At 28.9% G+C, this 2,452-nt stretch overlaps 1 protein-coding gene across 1 annotated transcript in view; it reads right to left on the bottom strand.

The window, feature by feature from the left end:
- Positions 1 to 2,452, bottom strand: part of LOC106788058 (anosmin-1) — a 23,842-nt gene that overhangs the window by 6,732 nt on the left and 14,658 nt on the right. Inside the window, exon 3 of the mRNA XM_014750979.1 lies at positions 247 to 439. Within this exon, the coding sequence (XP_014606465.1) occupies positions 247 to 439 (193 nt within the window). The remainder of the gene's footprint in view (positions 1 to 246; positions 440 to 2,452) is intronic.

The raw sequence follows: 2,452 nt of genomic DNA, 5'->3' as shown, positions 1-2,452 counted from the left end.
CAAAAATATATATATAAAACTAATATTTAATTTATTGCACACTTTGTGAAGTTATATTTTTCGGTTTAATAATAATAATTAATATGATAATATTCCAATTATAAAGATATTTAATTAATTTTATTTGTACAATACTATTTAATGAATATATTTGTGCAAAATAATTTCACAATCTTTTAAATATAATTAGATGTCACATATAATAATACTTCAAAAAAAAATATCATTGGGATTATATTAATTTACCAGTTATATTATCCAAACCGACAGGATGCATACACGTGACACCACAATCGTGTGAACAACATTTGGTCAAATCTGGACAACGTGAATCGCTGTCACAAGCAATCAAACAAACAGCTTCGAAGGGTGACATAAAAGCACTTTCAGGACAATAACCAGGTTTCGTGTAATTCGATGCCAAACAATTTTCCATACACTGAAAACAAAAATATGATATAACAATATTTTCTTCTGAATACAAATATGTTTTTTTTTTATTGAAAATAAAAAGATACCGTTCAATTGTAATTAGTGTTGCCATTAACTCAATTTTTTCTGAAAAAGTGACTTATGTCACTTTCAAAATAAACATCTCGATTATATGCAATAATATAATATAATTTATAATATAATATTATAGTATATATAACTATATATATATAGTTACATTTTTTTTTTAAATTATCTAATTTGTTTTTTTTCAAATACAATTCCCAAAAGATCAAGTTGAAACCCGTGAGAGATAAAAGTGAACATTATACGATGGCAACGTTGAACGTTTTCTCGAAATAAGAATGTAAAAATAAAAATGAAAATAATTCGACAAAGTTAACATATTCCGGAAGATCATTTTGTAGGTTATCGTTCGTCCTTCCACTTTTTTGATCGTTCCTTATCCCCGCGTGAAACCGATTTCGATGTTCCGAAATGGCCAACTAAAACGAGAACTCACCGCAACGATCGTTTTCAAAACGAAGATTATTATCTTACGAGTTAGTTTGTAATGCGATACAGTTGAGAAGAAAAAGAAAAAAAATTAAAAAAAAAAAAAACAGATATATTTTTTCCCTTATCTTAATATAAAGATACTTTACTGTCCGAAATCAAGAGTTTTAAAAAAAGAAAAAAAAAAATGTATGCGCTGAAAAGGGAGAAACGCAGGAAAAAAAATATTCATACCTATTCGCGTGTCCAATCATCATCTGCTTCGTGTAGGTTTATAATTTTGATTTGGGATTTAATTAAAAATACGGTATGTCTCCTTATTAATTTGACTTCAAAGGGGTATATAATATTATTAAAAGAACAAAAAAAAAAAAAAGAAATGAAAAGAATAAAATTAATCTTCGACTCTTTGTCCGCGTTCATATATTATATTTTTTTAAATAACACACACACACACAGCAGTAGCAGTAGTAGAAGCTTTATTAGATTCATTTATTTAATAACAGAAAAAAAAAGAAAGAACTTTCGTATCATAATACAAAATCAAGCATTTCTTTTTTATTATCTAATATTCAAATTTGTTCTCGAACACAGGAAGATAAGAAGACACAAGATGTGTATGTGTATGTGTGTATTAAAATATAATTCCAAAAGAAAAAAAAAAAAGGAAAAGGGAATAAAAACAAATGTAACTTTTATTCGTTTGTTAATGGATGCAAGTAAATATATTTAGTCGAAAGTATCCGAAAAAAAAAGAAAAAAAGAAACAAAGGTTTGTTCTCGTTTACGATCAATGACTCGGAACGATTCAATGTTCAACATGGGAAAAGATTTATATGTGTTAAAGACTTTTCCAAAAGAAATAAGAAAAAGAAAGAATGAATAAAATAAAAAGGGAAGGAAAGAAAGGAAAAAAAAAAAGGACAAAAAAGAAAGAAATATATCGTTTTACGAATTCCCCCCTTTTTACCACCCACCCAATACCACCATCACAACTAGCACCACTTATTTTATCCATTTCTCTTCTTTTATCTTTTCCTTTATCTAGATAAAGGTTCAATGAAGGAAATCCTGGAACGTTTTAAGCGTTAGTAGTTCAGAAACGACCCAGGGTATTCGCTTGGACTGTCCTGGCTGTCGCAGAAGAGGCATATATCATTCGAACGGTCGAAGAAACTGGTTCGCTTACTTATTGGCCTACTTTTTACGAGCAATGTATAAAGAAAGAGAGAAAGAGAGAAAAGAGAGAAGAGAACGCGTGCTTGGTTCACTCGACATCGGTGATCGCCCTGGGGGCCATTGACCAGCTAATGAAGTTTGCTATGAAGATACTAAGACTACTGTCTGATCAACATTGTTATCTCAACTTCATACTTTCACTACTCTAATAATATCTTCTATTTTGTAATTGTTCTATTGTAAAATCTCTCTTCTATTTCTACTTGATAATTAAAACTTGTTAATGAAATTTGAAATGAAGATACTCTGATCAACATTGTTGTCT

This window comes from Polistes canadensis, unplaced genomic scaffold (assembly GCF_001313835.1).
Source record: "Polistes canadensis isolate GaletaPanama2010 unplaced genomic scaffold, ASM131383v1 scaffold_123, whole genome shotgun sequence".
Classification (NCBI taxonomy): Eukaryota; Metazoa; Arthropoda; class Insecta; order Hymenoptera; family Vespidae; genus Polistes; species Polistes canadensis.
Note: the sequence above shows the minus strand (reverse complement) of the source record. Positions and strands in the feature narration are given on the sequence as shown.